This window comes from Vanellus vanellus (assembly GCF_965231255.1).
Source record: "Vanellus vanellus genome assembly, chromosome: 1".
NCBI lineage: Eukaryota > Metazoa > Chordata > Aves > Charadriiformes > Charadriidae > Vanellus > Vanellus vanellus.
The window spans coordinates 6,836,449-6,853,338 of NC_138905.1; the positions used below are offsets into that span (position 1 = coordinate 6,836,449).

Sequence of the window (16,890 nt, forward strand, 5' to 3'; positions counted from 1 at the left end):
TCTGCAAAGGCTCATTTGTTTGAAGAAAAGATAGTTAATCACTTTGGTTTCCATGTGATTTTGAAGAGAGAATTTTGGTTGTACCTCCCCTTCCTTATCTCCTCTCCCTTTGGCTCGCGCGTGTCCTGGAGTTGGTGCCATTTGTGTGGGTGGTAAGAAAGGAAGGAATTAAATAAATGAAGTAGAACTGCTAACAAAGCAACGGTAGTTATTTGTACATTAGGAAGTGAAGTTGTCACTTCTAAGACCACCAACTTTTTCATTTCTGGATGAGGGTATAACTTTCAAAAGAGATCAAGTGTTATAGCCTAATTAGTAAAGGTACGGGAGGAACAGCAGGACGCGGAGGTGACTGCGGAAGGGATCACTAGTAGATTATTACTATTTTAAAGTGCAGCATTGTTTTTAGTCACTCGAGCTAATGTTCAATTTAACTTGAATTTAAAACACGGAGTGTAGTGGATTGCAAATGACTGGGTTGGAAAGCTTCCAAAAGGCATTGAATTTCAGCAGTTTTAGTGTTCTCCGGTAAAAGAAACGACTTGTTTTAAGCAAGCTATATGCTTGTTTCTGTGCTCTAAATAGAAAATAATGATGTTATGCATTACTGCATGAACTATATTTGGCACCCACCAGCAATATTCATTTTCTCCTGCTTCTCTCCCTTCCTCCTCTCCCTCCCTCTCTCCCTCTCGCTCTCTCTCCAAAATATGCATATATATATATATGTCTGACAGTAATCTAGGAGGCCGAGGAACAGACCACATTCTTCTACTACTAAAATGGTATGGATATCTAACACAGTTTAAATCCCTTAAATTGGGATTTATGAAAGGATGACAGCAAACAATCTTCCGGCTGTGCCGTCGCTCAGGCAGTTACAGCTACCGCTTTGCATTTATTTGTGAGTGTCTATGTGATGGATGCACATCTGTGCTCTTCTTACCTGTGAATAAACTAAGGTAAATGACTCAAACCAACGCTGGGGATCCAAAGCTCTGCCTGTGCCGGTAAAGGAAGCAGGACCACGGCAGTGGTCTCAATGCCGGTTAGCGCTTTCCTGCCCGGTGTGTGGGCATATTTGGGGGAATAACATGGGCTAGGCACTGTTCCCACCAGGCAGTATGGACAAAGACATCCTGTTTTGAGAGGAAGAAGTATAGCTGTGTAAATGCAAGCTGTGCCGCGCCACTTCTCTTCAGAGCCACAGAGCGGTCCCTTGCCTCTTTTATTCACTAGTATTTATTTGGCCTCAGAGACTGTCCCCGGTTCCCGGAGAAGTTCCCTGAAGCTGTAGCCAGATATTGGCTGTGTAATTCAAGTTAGTTTGACCCTAGAGAAGTCGTTCTAAACAGTTCTCTTCGATAGGAAAATACACCTCTTTCACTTCTGGGAAACTTGTAGTACTTGTGAGTCACAAGGGTTTAAAAGAGCAAAACTGGCTGGCATTGAAGTGATGGGAGAAATATGTCCAAGAACTCCTCCAAAAGGATCCTACTGAAAAACTTGGGAGCTAAGAGCTGAAATGAGGGGCTGAGGGGGTGTGTAGAGGTGTCTGCACATAATAATCCAGAAAAACGATGATCTCTGAAGACACTGAAAATCGTTTAATTCTCTGATGCTTGTGGACCGCTTTCTCTTCTTCCCCTGGTCTTCTGGTAGGTCAATACATTCCTTCCTGACTTCCAGACTCAGCGAAGGTGTTCAGGAACCTGGCAGATAGAGATTTGGGTTCTTCTTTTTCTTGGACTACTGGTCTAATTAAGCTGCACTCACTAATTGGATCAGGAGCTTGGAGAAAACTTTAAATTAATTCCCAGACCAGAAAAGAATGTCATTTTTTCCCACCGATTTTCATGCTGATACCTCTTTAGGTGCTTTTCTTCTCCTGTGTCCTTAGCCTGTCCCTGTTGCACCTTAATATTTTCCTCCTCTTTAGTTTTCCTGTGGGTTCTAAAAAGTCTGTAGGTTTATATAATCCTTCCACCAAGAGGAATATTAGGCTTTTATTGAGGTCTGACGTCTCTTCTTCTCTCTCCCACGTTCTCTCCTGCCATTTTACAATTCTGAGATGTACAAAATGTGAAGGAAGTCCCCTTTGGCTTCAGCAATGATTGATGCTAGCGAGAAGCAAGTCCCGAAGTGCTAGAAATGATAAGATACATGCAAGCTGTCATCATTTAATCCAATTGCAGTTTGTTTGGTTTGGATGTTACCCGAGTAACCCAAGTTCTTCAAATTTACCCTTTGCTTGGGGGAAGGTGTAGCTCAATTTTGTGCTGTGTTTCCCCGCGATGCAGTCTGCGAGGGTGACAGGTAAGGGACAAACTAAGCTGAGGCATGGCTAGAAGCTTACAGTCATGGCAGATGACAGGGAAGAGAGGAAGGGGAGAGGTCTAAAGAGGGCTAAGAGCTCTAGAAAGCTGCTGATGGCTTTAAAGGGTTTTTAGAAAGATGATGAGAGGAATGGTAAGGAGTGAGGAGTCGTGGATAACGTCCTCCACATGCACCCCCTAAACTCCCATGGTGTAAAGGCATGCTGTGCTTAACTTTAGAGGACTTTTAGGAGGTGGTCTTTGGCTGACGTACGGAGCTGGGTGAAGGCACGGGCAGGTTCATGTACATCCGTGGTCCTTTCTTGTCAAGTGGTTTTCTTTCCTCAAGGCATGAGGAATGACAGGAGCGAGGCATGTGCAGTCCGCGGCGGCAGGAATGGAGAATAAAAGCTGCTAATAGATGTACTAATCGCGTATGAAGGTGGTTTTTGCAACGGACCATAAAATAATGATTTTTTGTAGTCTAATTACATGGCCAGAGTTTCGGAGGTGCTGAGGGCACCTGAATTTCACGGACCCAACACAGATGCAGCCAATTGAGCCCATCAGTTTCTTCATCTTCACTGAAAGGCATTTCCTGCTTTTTAATCACCAAAGTCCTCTGTAAGACAAACATACTCACATATAGAACAAAACACCTTTATTAAACCAGATGATACAGATCATTTAGAGCGTTGACTGCCTCAGCCTACAAACCGTGCTTCATTCGCAGAAATGACTGCCCGCGGGAAGTCTTTAGCCTACCTAGAACGTCTGAGCGCCCGTTTCTCTTCAGAAAACGGCTGGAAAGCAGGTGTCCAAAAGCCTTTCCACCAAATATGCTGACAGCTCTGAAATGTGATTTAAGCAATCGCTGGTGAGGCGGCGGTGACTCAGAGCGTGCCAATCCCACGCTCGGCCGTGCCTGGAGACAGTTCTTCCCCAGTCACCCTTAGCGCTCCAGGCTTAAGATTACACCTGATTGGAAGCATCCCCTGACTAAATAAAACAAGCGGTAAGCTGATGGAGTCGTGCAATGTGCAAGCACACAATAGTAATCACAGCTAATGACTCTGCTAAATGCTAGGCTGCACACACCTCCTTGTTTGGTGTTTGTTTTGTATACAGAAGGTAACATCGACTGAATAACGAGGATGCCAAGTTACAGATGGGGTTGTGGAATTGTATTTGACAGCCGATTAGAGTAATCTGACAGAAATGATGACTTAATCACCACGACAGACTCCAAATTCCCAGATAGAATTCCACCCAGGTTAATCTAATTTCCTTGCAATATTTTTGCCAGAAATAGACTCTTAGCCGGCTTGTTTTCTCCCATGCAGATGTCACATGGCTTTGACAAGAATGTAAATAGGTAGCGTTATTATCGTCAAAAAGACGACTTTGAAGCTCTAAAGCTGGAGAGGATGCGTGCGTGTGAGAGGTGTTTGTGTTTCTCGACTGTGTTTTTTTCCCTAATGAAGTTATATTTACGTACGGTGGGATGTACTCAGGAAGAAGAGGGGGAAAAAAAGATGTAACTAGTCAATTGTAATTCTAGGCCGCGGCTCGGTCCTGCTGCTGCCCTCGACATAGCCAGCGGCCAGATCCCCGTTGATTTCAGGGGGATTTTCAGGATGGCATGTTTGACAACTGTTTCTTTTCCTTTTTGGTTCCCGTGGACCAGCTCGGCACCCCTGCTTGAGATGCGCCCAAGGAGGAGGGGTGGCGTGCTGGGGCTCTGCGTGGCCTCCGCGGCAGCGCAGGCGGGGAAAGGAGCCCCCGCTTTGCTGCCAGCGCCGCCGCGAGGCACCGCGCCGCCTCGGGCCACAGCCATTGCCCTCCTCTCGGCGCTGAAACAGCGGCCACGGTGTGTTCTGACACCTATGGATAGGGAGCGTGTACAGGAAAGGTAGGTTGTGCCGTGTCTGGCTGCACAACCGCGTCCCATAGAGCTCTCTAAAATGTTGCCAAGGAGAGGTTATTCCTTACAGCCCATTCTCCAGTCGGGGTTCGGTATCCCCATGCACGGTGCTTGCCGGGGGAAGCTGACCACGCTCGGAAAGAAGGCGCCTGAGAGCTGCGTTGTTCTCTTCTGCTGTAGGGTCTCAGCACAGGATGACGTTAATGTCTATAAATTAGTTACTGCAGGTAATTTCTCACTCTTGCCTACTTATTAATTGCAACCGTGCATTCATAAATACTGTATTTTTATAAGCAAAGCTTTCTTCAAGAACAGAAGAAAATGTTTCCTGTTTTTCTGTGTGACAACATGACATACTGAGAAATCACTTACCTTGAGATCCATAAGTGTACGGCTTTGTGATGTATAGCTACAATAACAGCTTTCTGATAAGACATGAAATCCTTCATTTCAGGAGATGACATGATTCTAGTGGGTGGCATCTAATTTGAAACAGGTTTATATCATCTATAATCTTTTGGAGGGCCTCGGAAAGCACAGCTATTTTATTATTTTATAGCCTGCAGTTATACAAGCGAGATATAAACCGCACAGATTATTTTCTCTTTTGCTTGTTGTAGAGTGAAAGGATAGTACCTATTTAGCCTTTGTCTCTGCCCCTTTAATTTTCTTATTCACTGCACACTTCTTTGAGATTCATTCTTTTCTTTTCTTTTTTACACTTACTTTTAAATATTTTATGGGTAGAGTGCTTATAATATGTATTGTCACGGCAGTTGTCTCTAGAGGTCAGCAATGAGTTTAATAATGAGATGCGAACCAGTGACTCTGTAAAACCCATTTCAGGTTATAAATGGCATGTTTTATTGAATCTAGTGTTAAAGGTTGTTAACGTATCAATTGGTGATGGTCAGGGTTAAACAAGCTTCAACACGAGCCCTCTCATGTTAGGAAACTGTCGGGAACGTATTTTTCCCCCTTCCTCTTCGCCGAAGCCGTGTTTGTGTATCGCATCCATTTTGCCACGGGTATTCTGGGGTTTAAACCCTCCAGGCCTGAGCTGATATAATTTTGTTAAGCATAACGGCATCACTCCTGCCTTCGGCTTGCTGGTGTGAAGAGAAGTTGGACCGTGGGGTTTTTTAGCAGGAACCTTTGAAATCAAGTCAAAACCCAGTTGAAGCGTCTTGTTACACCTTGCCTCGTGCTTTGCCAACTTAACAGATTACTGACTTAATGAACGTGGGGTAATTGGGCGTAAAAGAAGAGGATGATTTCTGGTGTGGTAACTGTATTTGTCGGGTAACGCTGATCTTTATATTGTGACCGTTGGGCTCCAGAAATAACTTCTTCGCATGAATTTGGTCTAACATTGGCTTCTCTGGTTCAGGCAGCTTGAAAAGTGAAAGGGTTTTAACGTTATTAGAACTGCCTTTCTTCAAAATACCTCCACTCAGGGACATACAAATGCAGCTGGATTGAGCAATAGATGGGTCCCTTCCAACTTGAGATATTCTATGATTCTCTGTCTACATAAGGTCTGGATTTGCATTGGGTTTTTCTCCTATAACCTGCATCTTCCCAAATTTACAATACTCCGTTTTCTTTCCTCTGTTTCTTCACCGCTCCGTTGCTCCGCAGAGACGTCAATACCTGCAACGGGCTCATGGAGCAAGTTACACCTTTTTTCGTCTTTCACTTTTTGCTTGCTGAGTGGACATGCTGTATCACATTCCCATGAATTTAAAGTCTCCTGCAGTGCCCAATGTATTGTTGACGCCAGGATAAATGTTAAGCACTAGTTAAAGAAGATAGAGTACAATAGAAGTTCCCTTTTTTCTATAAATTAGATCGAATAAGAGTGGTCGCAGACAAGTGTTGGGCTATTAAAGTCCATCTGGGAAACAAATGATTCAAAGAGAACAGAATTGTTAAAATTGAAGCCAATTTATGCATCCTGGTGACTACATCTACCTTGTGGCTTTGCCTTTTCCTTTGGGCACAGTGGGGAGTTTTGCAAGCGGTACGAGGAATGCATTGATTTGCGGGGCCAGGGAGCGCTCTGGACTTTAAGCAAATCTTACAGAAACATTCACAGCAATATTTTATATTTTCTAAAGAATCTAGCAGCTGTGTCCCTGGAGGTTAAGTGACTCCACCAAAAGCGATGCAAATTTGGTTTTCTGTGCAGCTTTGAAAGCATGTTCGGTACGCACACGCGGATGTTCTCCTGCTTAGCTGGTTTTGTTTCCCAAAGTTTGCCATAATAGTCTTTTATAAAAAAAAAAAAAAATGGAATTGCCTCTGACATTTTCAGGCAATACTTGGCTCTGCTGCACTGAAAAATAATACAATAGCAAAAAGAGCATAGATTTTTTTTTCTACACGCTCACGTGAAGCGGTGAGGAATTGCTGAGGAGAGAACAGGCAGTGGCTCCGCTGCTGCCGAAGGTGTGTGCAGTCAAATCCCAGCAATTCTGCAGCGCCCTATGACAGAAAATAAAAGTGGTGGGTTTTTTGCAATGCCTAAACATCTCCCGCATTGAAACTCAATGTAAGGTCAGTTCTGAAGGCTTCTGAGAAGCTGTAACAAAATTTCCCCGAGTCCATCACAGTGGGCGCAGCACTGGCTATAACCGATGTGCCATGGAAATGCCACGCACTGGTCAGAGGGAGCTCAACTGTTGTGGTGAAACAACAGAAGACACCGTTCATAAAACATTTTGTCGGAGTTATCAAGAATTCAATGTGGCGAGAGCAGGATTTAGTAACGAAAGCTGAGGACACATCATAGCGGGGGTGCCGAGGTGGGACGCCACGGGGAGTGCGGCGTAGCGTGCCGCACAGCACTGGGGCCGTTCGCGGTGAGGGGGACGACTGGAGGAAGGGGTTGAAAAGGAAAAAGAATTAGGAGTTTTTGTGGAAGCCAGAATTGTGCCACGTTGTGCTGGAAGCTTTATGAATGAACGTATAATGTATTCTAAAATAAAATAAATAAATAAAAATGAGATACTGAACAGTTCTAGGAAGCTGTTATAGGAAGCACGAGTCTCTTCCTCTTCAGTCCTGAAAGAATCAGCACATGTTTTTTTAATTACAAGGAAAGTTCATTTGTCAAACTCAACTCCTCTGAGTATGTTTGAAATGCTTGCTAGCTCTTAAATTACTTGAAAATTCCATCTCGGTTTTGGCAGTGGTTGCGCTCAAGGAAAAAAAGTTGGTAAAACAGAAACCATGCATGCCATAAACTAATGAGGGCTGTAACTTTAGAGGTCTTCTGAAACTAGATACAGCAAATTAAAGTTTTATACGAGTCCTGTGGGCCCAATGATCTATTTTTTTTTAATCTTCCCGGTTATAAAATGCTCCTTTACCATTTTATTTTTTCTTAAGAGCCTATAATGTAGTGTTATTTCGAATTTATCTCATTTCAACATGTTTAATATTAATCACGTATCTTTTTAGCCCTTCATTAAAAACACGATTCTTGATTTTTTATGACTATCCAACCTGCCTTACTCTTTTTTGTTTTTGTTTTTAGATGCATCATCCTATTCAGATGAAACCCGCAGACAGTGAAAAGTCAAATGGTATGTGTTTAATCTATTTTTCCTTAACCGTGACTCTTTCTAAACTGAAGCAAACACAACCTTGTGACAGTTTTTGCTTTACTGCTTGGGTGGTGAAAATGATACGAGGCAGCTTCCCTACACCTGACGTGTTGGGGAAGATGCTGACCTGCTCTGAACTCCCAGTTATCCTCAGCTTTAAAGAAGGAAGGAAATGTTCTGAAAAACAGTCTCCCTTGTACCTGCCGTGTGTCATAGCCTGCCTCGCTACACACGCCTTTCCCGTGCGTTCTCCTAGCAGCGAGGTGATGCGGGAGCACCTGATATTGAGAAGATGGAGATGAAAATTTAGCGGTGAAAAGAAAAGAAGCAAAAAACATTCCCACGTTAACAAACCGTGTAAGCAGCTGATGGGCCTTAAACATCTGCCTAAACTTCCTTTTTATAGAACGATGCTGTTCTGAATCTGAGCCAAATTTAGGTTTTAATCATACGCTTGGTTCTGAACTGGGAAACCCACCTTGCAGCTCTCTGTATACTTATTCCTCTCAACGATTGTAAAATGAACGCTATAATGACAGTAATATCCATTCAGAATACTAGGGTACTGCCTAAGTGGATGTATATGACATGCAAAATAGACGGCGTGATAAATCTATTAAACATGTCGGGTTTGTATATTCAAGGAAATAAGATAATCGGATGGTAACGCAACCTGGCTGTGTGCGAGTCTTTAAAAATATATACATGTGTATATTTTGCCCCTTGATTTGTTCCTGTAATTTTCTAAAATATATGTTAAAGATATCATCTGCCTTCTTAGATTGCAAGAGCTTCATTTTCCCACAAGGCCCACATAATCAGAGCTGGTTCCTCCAACAGGCATCTTTGCACCTCATTAATTAGTAATCAGGGCAGAAGCCGTGCACTTAGAGATCTACATACCTGCAAATGTAAATTATGATTGGGCTCTAAATCTCTCCGCAAGGCTTTTTTAAGGCTTCTTTTCTGCTAATTGTAGTGCATCCCATTTTCAGGCTTCTCCAAGGATTAGAAAGTTTGGAAGGAAATTAAAACTTCACATTATGCTAGGTTTCCTATTCTGACAACTTTCAAAACAAAACTGGCCACAAGCGCAGGAAATTTGGATCGTCACCCATTTGTGAGGGAATAGTGTTCTCTCTCTGGGGTTGAGTTTTAGCAGTGATTCGTTGCTGTTGTTGAATGCTCAGAAGAGCGGCCAAGTCGCCTGCGTGGTTAGGAGGACCAAACTTTTCAAGCACCACTCTAGTCAAGGAGAACTTTGCTGTCGGAATCCAAACTCCACTCCCTAGTATTTATTTTGCTTGAGGTGGGCAAAATTTTCCCGGGCAGGAACACTGGTCTGGACCCTCTGAACTAAGTGTAGCCTCTGTTGTTTCTTCTTTCAAAGATAAACTTCATCTCGAGTTCCTTGGCAAATTAGAAAAGTAAGAATGGCCCAAAATAGGCTTCCAATGAGCGAGTTGTACATTGCCTGAAGTTTTTCTTCCTAAAGGAGATTGAACATATTGGCAAAGCGCTATGGGGAATTGTGCAAATTCTGTCTTGCTCTGCAAATAGCACCCGCTTGGAAGGCAGGGTAGGTTAGCTCCTCACTGCTGCTCTTGGACTGCGGTTATCTGCATGGTACTCGTCCGCACTGTGGGAATGCTCTCTTGTTTTCTTGCACCTACCCCTGCCATGAAAATGACAAAGGACTGGCTTTATTTTTTTTTTGCATTTTTTTCCTGCCTTTCTTTGTATTTTGGGGCAAACACGTTGGAAGACCAGAGGTTGCAGTTGTAAAACTAAATACCTTCTTAAATTTAGACTCCTGGAGGGTGCTTCTGGTCGGCACGTTCTGGGGGTGGTGAACTCGTCTTTGTTAATGACTGGGGAACAGAAGGCAACCTAGTACCATGATGATGATAACAATGGTACAACTCCTCGGAAAGATGGGGCGTAGGCGTGGGATCCAGGGAGGAGGTGAAAGTTTGCAAGCAGCTTGGAGAGCCAAAAAAAGACAGAACAGCAGCATGGGGGATGCAGAGGCCTGTTTGGCACGTGTTTCCCATATGCTCCAGGCTATCCATCTGAGGAGGTATATTATCTGTGCCAACAGCATATTGTAAACTACCTCTTCAACCAGATTGGTAAGTTCAAAGGGGAAAAGAAAGCAGGCGTTCCAACATCTTGGTTTTCGGGATCCGTGGTGTTTGAGCTTTTGAGGAATGCTCGAAACCCTTTGATTTCTGAGTAGTGGGAGGATCCCACTGCATTTTATTGGTAAAGTGATGTTTCTCAAGTTTCAAAGAGGTTAAAGAAATTCTCTTGGTCAAAATTTCCAGATAGCTTGTGGAAAGATACATAGGAGAGGTTGAGCAGTCATTACAGTTCTTCTGAGCTTGCACACGTTTGTGAAGATTTGAGAGACCTATTCAAGTTCAAGGAAGAAGAGGTCCCCTCATTCATCTTACAGAGGTTTTTAAAGAATAGTATTTGCTGTGTGATAAGATGTCCCCTCCCCATCTTTAGTCCCTTGCAAAAAGGTTTGAATGAGCGTGCAAGCCCAGCAGTAGCAGGATGAAATGTTCCTCCTTCTCCATCACTGTTCCTGTCTTTAGATGTAACCTCACTTCAAAAACCTGTCCCTGAGCACAAAAGGCCAAGCTCACCTCCTGGAAACTGGGAGATGGATATGGAAGAGACACTTCCTGCACATGTTTGACTAAGTGCCTGGGCCCTTCTGCAGGATTAGGACTTCATTAGCAACCTGGAGTTCTGTGTTCTTCTGGGTAGAAACTGGGTGTCCGATAGATCTATGCAATCAGCTCCATCCCTTCCCCGCGTACAACAGCTCCTGTGTCTGAGCCATCTCTCTGCTCGTGCAGATGAAGCAAAGCTTAATTTCTTCCACTGAACTTTTAGCAGCTAGAGTTGATGGGGAAAGACTTGCCTTTAGATCTAGTTAATTTGTCTACCCAGGAGGATTCTGAAAAGGCTTCTGTTGTTGAGAAATGTAACACCCCTGAAAGATTTGCGGATGATGAATTTTGTAGTGTGTCCTGTTCTGATCACCCATTAGGTCCAGTCTGACCACCTTTACATTGCTAGCTTGTTATTTTAACCTGATTTTAACAAAGTTTTCGTTAAGGATTACCTGCCAGAAAAGCATGGGTTTAAGACTTTGATGGCTCCACCATTGCTAGATTCATCTCGACTGTTAATCACTCACAGGATTTGTCCGTTCAAGGGTATTTCCCCTTTTTCAAACAAAGGTGGTTCCTGCAGTCTAATGCCGAAACGCACGTAAACACATGCTTGACCCTAAATTGTCTGAGCCCACCAACATGCTACAATTTAGCAAATACTTAAATGTTTCTTGGATCAGGATTTGAATACAGTCAATACTTTCAGGCACGTATCCTGAGGACAGTGTGCTCCCAAATGGATCAAAGCATCACCACTTCAGGGAAAGTGACAAAATTCTCTGTTATAAAAAAAAAAGGGGGTGGTGGGGTGGTGGTGTAGCTGAGTGATCTTATAATTTATTTTTATTTATTTTATTAGTGAAAACTTGAAGAAATAATTTTGAATTTCTAACTGGCACAACTTTGCCGATTTGGAGGGAGCAATTAAATGCCATATGTTAGCACTAACACATAGAAAAGTTGATAATTAATGCAGGCAGCTCCGGATCCAGGTGTGACTTTGACAGATTGTATGCAAGGGTTTTTCACAGGCTTACAAATAGGGATAAAAAGTCTGTTTTTCCCTTCCCTTCTGGATGAGGAAAAAAAAAAAAAAAAAAAACAAGAGAAAAAAAAAAACAGAAAACATTTATACATAATTAACTATTTCTTGATCTGCTCGAAAGAGGAGGCAACTTCTGGATGGAGAATGCTCTCTTTAACTGACTGGACTCCTCAAAAATGTATAATAAAGGGATATAACTGATTTTTCAGGACGGAATTTTGGGGGTTTAGAAGAGAAAAAAGGAAAGTTTCTTGACTCTTCAGGGAGATTTCCCATGATTATTACAGGGTTTAATTCTTTTGTAGCGTACAGAAAATAATCTCTACTCCTTTATTCTCCTGGGTTAGCACAAGCAATCTAATAGAGCCTGCAAGAAATGCTCATTACTGAAGCAAATTGAGTAAAGCTAAAAAATGAGACCCTTCAGGATTTTATTCTGCAAGTTGGATGTAGGGCTGTCAGAAGGCAGGAGGGTCTGGTTTGAAAGAAGCTCCCTCGACAGAGGCAGACTTCATCTCTTCTGATGGCTAACGCGGCTCTCTGGCTTCAGCCACGATACCTGGGCACCCGTGAGCTAGTCTTGCAGAGCTAGTCTTGGTGGGAACAACGCATCTCATCTTAAAATAGGTATCTCCACTTCGTCACACAGGGTTCCTGCATTCAGTTACAAGATTCCCACCCCAAATCCAGCAGGCTTAGCGCTGGATGTGTTGCACTAACTGCCTGGGCAACACAGCTCACTTGTGTTTGTAATATGTTTGGATGGATTAGAGGTGAATCCCATAATTATTTAATCAAGATGCTGTGCAGTTTCACACCTTCCTTCATGTAACTGGAGCTTCAGGCCTTGTTCGCTGTGACCTTCTGGCTGCTTCTGCTCCATCAGTGATGAGTACTTAGCCACCCCATCCTACTAGCTGCTTGCAGATGGTGGTATCTACTTCATGTCCCCAGAGTGGTGCAAAACAGCTAGAAAGTACAACTAGGCCTATGAGCAAAGTCCAGAAGTAATGATATCAAACACTGACCAAAAAATTGTCATTAATTTTCTGGATTCTGTATTACTGAAACCTACCTCTAGTGTGGGAGAGAGAATTACCAAGCAGCAGTGAATTGCTTATGAGATATGTGCTGAGCCTTGTGCCCTGTTATCCTTCCCCCCGTCTTCTCCTTTGCCTGCTCTCATTGCCCAAAGCACTCCCAGCTCCCAAGCTTTGTCCAGTCCCTCAGAGCTCACTTATTCCTCCTGTCCCTGAGGCTGGAGCTCAGGACATAGAATGGTTTGGGTTGGAAGGGCCTTGATGATCATCTCGTCCCAACCCCCCTGCCATGGGTAGGGACACCTCCCACCAGACCAGGTTGCTCAAAGCTCCATCCAGCCTGGCCTTGAACATCTCCAGGGATGGGGCAGCCACAGCTTCTCTGGGCAACCTGGGCCAGTGCCTCACCACCCTCACAGTAAAGAATTTCTTCCCAATATCTAATCTAAATCTCCCCTCTTTCAGTTTGAAGCCATTACCTCTCGTCCTATCACTACATCTGCATGTTATCATGATGACCAAGCGTTGGGAGTTAGCTGGAAGGTAACAGACCCATCTACTGTCAATAGTGTGGGGAGAGACTCCCATAAAACAGTCCATCCCATCTTTCTGGGTGGGGTGAGATAACTCTTTGGAGGAGCTGATCTCTTGGCATGGACAGCAGCCAATCGGTAACATTTTAGCTGAGACTAGGATTGGACGTCTAAAGTGTAGATGACTAAAGTTAGGTGAGATGGCTTTAGACTGCCATCCTTTCTCCAAAGAGCAGCGAGTAACGCCTTTCCCCATCTCAGCGCTTTGGTGGGTCACATGTATGGCTCCTCATTTCACAATCTATGGGAGCAACCCAACAGGCGAATCAGCAGGCTTGGCTCATCAAAAGGGAAGTTTGCTAACTTCCAAATATATTTGACCCATACTTCTTGCAGTCTGTTGTCTATTTGATTCTCAAACCATGCCTGCATGGCAGGTAAGTATTCATTCTAGAAAGAAAGGAGAGAAGTGGCTGACCAAAAATGCAGAAACAAATCCAGACAGCTGGTCTTAAGGAGGTGAAAAAGCATTCCTTTCTCTGCGTGAGAATATACAGTTAAAAACTCTTTCAGCCTAATAATATCAGATGTTCTATCAGATGAAGTGAAAACATGTCATTTTGATCCTGACAATTGTCCCTTTAAATGATTTTTATGCTGGGCCCCTAGCCAAAAAAAAAAAAAAAAGCAATTTTCTTAAGCTTCAACACTGATCAGCACTGACTAAGAGCACTGAATGCAGAGCACGTCATCATATCAATATGTTTTCTGTACTCTGAGCATTCTTCGTGAAATCTGCATTTTTAAGATGTACAGTACATGGGAGCTGGATGTTTAATTTACTATAAAATCACCCTCGAGCTGAAAACCTGCAAATCATGTTAGTTAAATGGCATATTTATAGGTTTACTAGCGAAACTGAAGGAGGCCGGTGGGGAGTTTGTCGTCTGCTACTCTTGGAAAATTAAAACAAAGCCTTCCCGTTTGCATCTCATTTCTTTCGAATCTCCATGTGAATGTCTTTGGTTTGAGTCCTTGTCCTTGCACCTAAGCAGGACCCGAGGGACCTCCTTTGGGATGGCATGGCAGGCGTTTGTCCAACTCAGCCAGCAGCTATTTTTAAGAGAGGGTTGGGATCTAGTCACCCTTAGGGTGGACCTGTACTGTGTTTCGAGCCTAAAACCAACCCAAATTTAAACTGGCTGGTACTAGCTGACACAGAAGTGCCGAGGCCAGGCTGGATGGGGCTTTGAGCAACCTGGTCTAGTGGGAGGTGTGCCTGCCCGTGGCAGGGGGGGTCGGAACTAGATGATCTTCAAGGTCCCTTCCAACTCAAACCATTCTGTGAAGCTGAGAGGTTCGTAACACAGAGCAGCAGGCAATGCTTGGACCTGTGCTTGCCACTGAGGCTTCCCCCAGCCTGACTTCATTTTGCGGTATGGAGAAATCCGTGCCTGGCAGCCCAGCTTGGTCCCTTGCCTCGTACCCTTTCCTGTACCCTGGCCATGGTGTGTGTGTGTTGTCAAGTGGGCAGGCTGGCCAGGGACCTTCCTCAAAGACGTTAGTCAAAGCAATATAGGAATTTTAAGGAGCCAAGTTACAGGCATCCTTTCCCCAGCAACGGTGAGTACCCAGACTCTCCTTGTGGCTGTGAGCAAGGCAATTCAGTTTCACCATCCTTAAAATAATTATTAGCAGCATCAAGGCTAATTATATGTTCTGAATCGGATGTCAAGTTTCACTGTAAGACATAAATAAATAAATAAATATCCCAACTTGCAGGTCTTAATTGCAATCCCACGTGTTCAGCTCCTCATGTGTGCACAACTGGCTCATCCCGTGCATTCACCATTTGTTAAGCCTTTCTGGAGAGGGTTAACCCTCCAGAGAGGGTTAGCCCTCTTGTGGAACATCAATATAAAGTGCCAATGAAAATGTTGAGTCTTGAGGAAAACTTCTCCTGGGTGTTAAATTCACACCAAATTTCTTTCAAGCTTGTAGAGTGAGAAGCACGATTCGTAGGGGCTGGTCTCTGTTTTGGGCTCTGAAAAATGCATGGTCTTGGTGCTTCCTTGCATAAAAGCTACAAATACTTTTTAAAGTCAGTGCTTCTAAGGAAGAAAATACTTCAAACGCCTCTTGTGATCAATAAACATGAGCCTCTTCTTTTTATTGTTGAAATTATTAAATGCACTTCAAGTGTTGAAGTATAACACAAATAAAATCCTATGAAAACAGACACAGTTTCTTCTTCCTCAGCTGCAATTTATTCCGTTTGACAAACTCGTACTAATACAGGCGAGAGAGTTGGGGAGCAAGGGAAGATTCATTATTTCTTTTTGTAAGCCCAGAAATGAAAATACTTCGTTACAAAAATAATTTGCACAATAATAGAAATAAGTAAGTGCACTGCAGAACTCTCTGGAGTAAAGCTTTCCTTCTCTCTTTGCTTCCCCGCAAACTCTGACAGTCTGCTCATTAACAGTGAATTGGATTTACATGCCATTTCAAGAGAAGAAAGCACTGGTGTATATACTGTATAATAACCACTTAGATTTTCGGTTCAATATAGACGGGAGGATGCGTTAACATTTTTAAGTCTTTCCAGGGTGAATTAAGTTTGATGACCTATTTCATTTTTGACAAGAGTCCACAGCTTTAGTCCTGTAAATTTGAGTTTGCTTAACAGGACTGCGTGCGTCCTGCTGCAGCAGTCCAGCTTTTGCTGATTTTGGTGACAATGCAGGCAGGAAATACTCTACCAGTAAGTCAGGTAAAGCACCTTTTTCATGAGGTTTTTTTTTTTTGCAAACTCAGCATCATTACGAATCAAAGGGTTTGGCTCTGGGAAAGCATTATGCAGCCCCCTTGTTAAGGCGCTGCCCTAGAATACGCCTTGTGTCCTGCTGGAGGGGAGAGGGCTGTGGCAGTCTGAAAAAAAAGCAGGCAAATTTAATGCATTCTTTTTCCAGAGCAGTTGTTACACATCTGCCTTTCAAGTGCCGCGCATTAAGTTGGCTGAAATTGAAAGCTCAGATAGGAGCCGCTCTCTCAAAACATTTCTCAGGAATATTTTTCATTAGCTCATATCATTACGCGCACAGTCCCTTCTTCACCCTCACCCCTGTCATGATTTCTTTCATACGTGAGGGAGGTGAGGGAATTTATCTGAATTAAAATCTATGCGAAGCTATCTTTAAAAGTCTCTCTAACAGAGGATGCTTTTCTCTTAGAAGCCGTGATGGGGAGGCATATGCAGAATGACTAAGGCAGCCAATTAATACGTTATATAAACAGCGAGCACCACTAGAAAAGGAGAATGAGAAAGAAAAATGAGAGATTTGGGATGGGGGAAGAAGGGGGGAAGGGAGGTTGTAAGTATAAAGTGTTTGCCTTAGGACTTGTCTTCAGTTACAGAGCCAGACTCACATGACTGGAGCTTGGTTTGATGTGGTAATGAAGCATTGATCACAGGAAAAAGATGAAATGGCCTTTGCTCATTCATTATTTTTATCTTCTAGCTGTGGAAGACAGAAAATTGTTCATAGGAATGGTTTCGAAGAAGTGTAATGAGAATGATATCAGGGTGATGTTTTCTCCGTTCGGCCAGATAGAAGAATGCCGAATCCTTCGGGGACCGGATGGGCTGAGCAGAGGTGAGTGTGCAGTCTGTAAAGTCTCTTTCCTTAAGTGCTAATTGGGAGCTATATGTCACAGCCAGGGTAGGCATAG

General features: G+C 43.4%; 1 protein-coding gene across 1 annotated transcript in view; it reads left to right on the forward strand.

The window, feature by feature from the left end:
* CELF2 (CUGBP Elav-like family member 2) overlaps window positions 1-16,890 on the forward strand; it is a 246,642-nt gene that overhangs the window by 163,036 nt on the left and 66,716 nt on the right. The window contains exons 4-5 of the mRNA XM_082481858.1: window positions 7,781-7,829; window positions 16,680-16,814. Coding sequence (XP_082337984.1) covers window positions 7,781-7,829; window positions 16,680-16,814 — 184 coding nt within the window. The remainder of the gene's footprint in view (window positions 1-7,780; window positions 7,830-16,679; window positions 16,815-16,890) is intronic.